The sequence below is a fragment of the Rhagoletis zephyria genome, unplaced genomic scaffold (genome assembly GCF_001687245.7).
Source record: "Rhagoletis zephyria isolate East Lansing unplaced genomic scaffold, Rhagoletis_zephyria_1.1 Rzeph_scaffold_52233, whole genome shotgun sequence".
NCBI classification, from domain to species: domain Eukaryota; kingdom Metazoa; phylum Arthropoda; class Insecta; order Diptera; family Tephritidae; genus Rhagoletis; species Rhagoletis zephyria.
In genome coordinates this window covers 1-1,964 of record NW_016209286.1, presented here as the reverse complement: position 1 = coordinate 1,964, position 1,964 = coordinate 1, and the positions used below count along the sequence as shown (strand labels likewise).

At 36.9% G+C, this 1,964-nt stretch overlaps 1 protein-coding gene across 1 annotated transcript; it reads right to left on the bottom strand.

Moving 5' to 3' along the window:
• Positions 1-558: 558 nt before the first annotated feature.
• Positions 559-1,396, bottom strand: LOC108355940 (uncharacterized; the record flags this gene model as incomplete). Its single annotated transcript, XM_017607071.1, has 1 exon — positions 559-1,396. A coding segment is annotated over exon 1 (838 nt), but the record flags the coding sequence as incomplete, so codon positions are not given.
• Positions 1,397-1,964: the final 568 nt, after the last annotated feature.

Genomic DNA, 1,964 nt, shown 5'->3' with positions numbered 1-1,964 from the left:
TTTGTTAACTCATCCTCAACTGCTGACCTAAACGCAATTGGAATAGGGCGTGGCTTGACAAATATTGGAGTTGGATCGCCTTCTAAACGCANTTGACAAATATTGGAGTTGGATCGCCTTCTAAACGCAGTTGTACTTTATTGTACTTGTATCTCCCTAATTCGTCATCGAAAACTGAATTATATTTAAGGAGTAATCCCTTAAGCTGGTTGGAGTTCTGAACTTGAATACTCTGCACTTCCTTCCAAACAATATCAAAAGTAGAAAAAAAATTCCGTCCTAAAATTAATGGCCCTTTTGCATCGACCACAATGAACTCAACATTTTTTACCTTCTCATTATATTTTACTGCAGCACAGAATGAACCCTTAACTTTTAATTTATTTCCTCCATACCCCGATAACATTGTTTCAGACCTTTGTAATTGGCTTAGTGAAAAATGTTTCTTATATTCTTCTAGCGGAAATATGGAAACTGCTGCGCCCGAGTCAAGTTCTAAATTAAAAGCGACATCATTAACTTTTGCACAAACTGTATATGGAGAGACATATTTATTACAATTGATATTATACAATTCAATAGCGTTTCCAGTCTTTGGGAATTTTTCACGCTCTGAAGAGAAAACCGTTTTAACTACACCGTTAGCATCGCCATTTTGCTTGCGACAAACTATAGCTAAATGCCCTTTCTTTCCGCATTTGTTGCATACATACGTCTTATAATTGCATGATTTAAAATCGTGGTTCTGCTTACCGCAATGATAACATTTCTCTGCTGATTTCCCTTCATCTGGCTTCTTCACCTTCCGATTTGGCCGCCCGTTAGATTGCTTGTGATGTTTGGACTGGATTGCATGGACGATCTTTTCTGGCTTCTCGTATCTTTGCGCAATTTCAAGGGCTTTCGATAACGTCAAACCTCTACCCTCCTCGCATAAGCGGTCGAAAACCTTTCCTTCCATTTCGGTGACAAATTTGTCGATTAATTTACTTTCGAGCATGGATGTGAATTCACAATTAACTGCTAGCCTACGAATTTTTGCGTGCCATTCCACGGCTGTCTCACCTTGACCTTTATGTGCTGCATAAAAGGTGCGCCTCTCCTTAAACACCACCAAAGCGGGCGTAAAATGATCGGTCAAGTGTTTGACTGTTTGAGTTGGCTGACACAAGTCTCGTAACAATCTGTACGTAATAGGCCCAATGTATTTAATTAGCAATGACTTCTTTTGGATTTCAGTTGTTACGTTGGCTGCAATGAAAAGTTGCTCCATGCGTTCCATGTATGTTTGCCATTGTTCCACGTTTGGATCAAAAGATTCCATATTTATTGAAAATTTATTCATATTTTTAATATCGGGCTTTTCCTCGGCGCAGGATGTATTTGTAGGTCCCATATGAATTAAAAGTTATTCCAATGATATTAATAAATTTTCGCGTTAACCATGTGCTTGCCGCGTGTCTNCCCTGGCGTGGAAACCAAATACCTGACGCTTGGAGCTTCAAAATCCAACTGGCTCTTTATTTTATTTCATGTATACAAATGCTTAACCTGATTACATTAGTTATGCTTATAACTGTGCTTAGCTAGTGAGAAAATTCAGTTTGCTCGTTTGCGCTGCTGAGCGAGTATAAGAGTATAACAAACAAAACAGTAATTGCAGTTCGATACTAAACCATAGGATCTACACCTTATAACCTAACTTAATATTTTAGCATTCGAATATACTACAGTGGGCTACTTCGAGATTTCGAATGAATGAATTATTATTCAAATAAAAAATAAAAATATATTCATAATTTTTCTAATTATGAATGAGGAATAAGTTTTTATTCTTCATTCCGGCACTTTCGAATGATGAATAAATATTTATCATCTATCAAAAGGAAAACGTTTAAGAAGGCTTACAGCCTGCGATATTTTTGTGGATGTTGCCACTTTTTTGAACATTTTAATTTAATGTA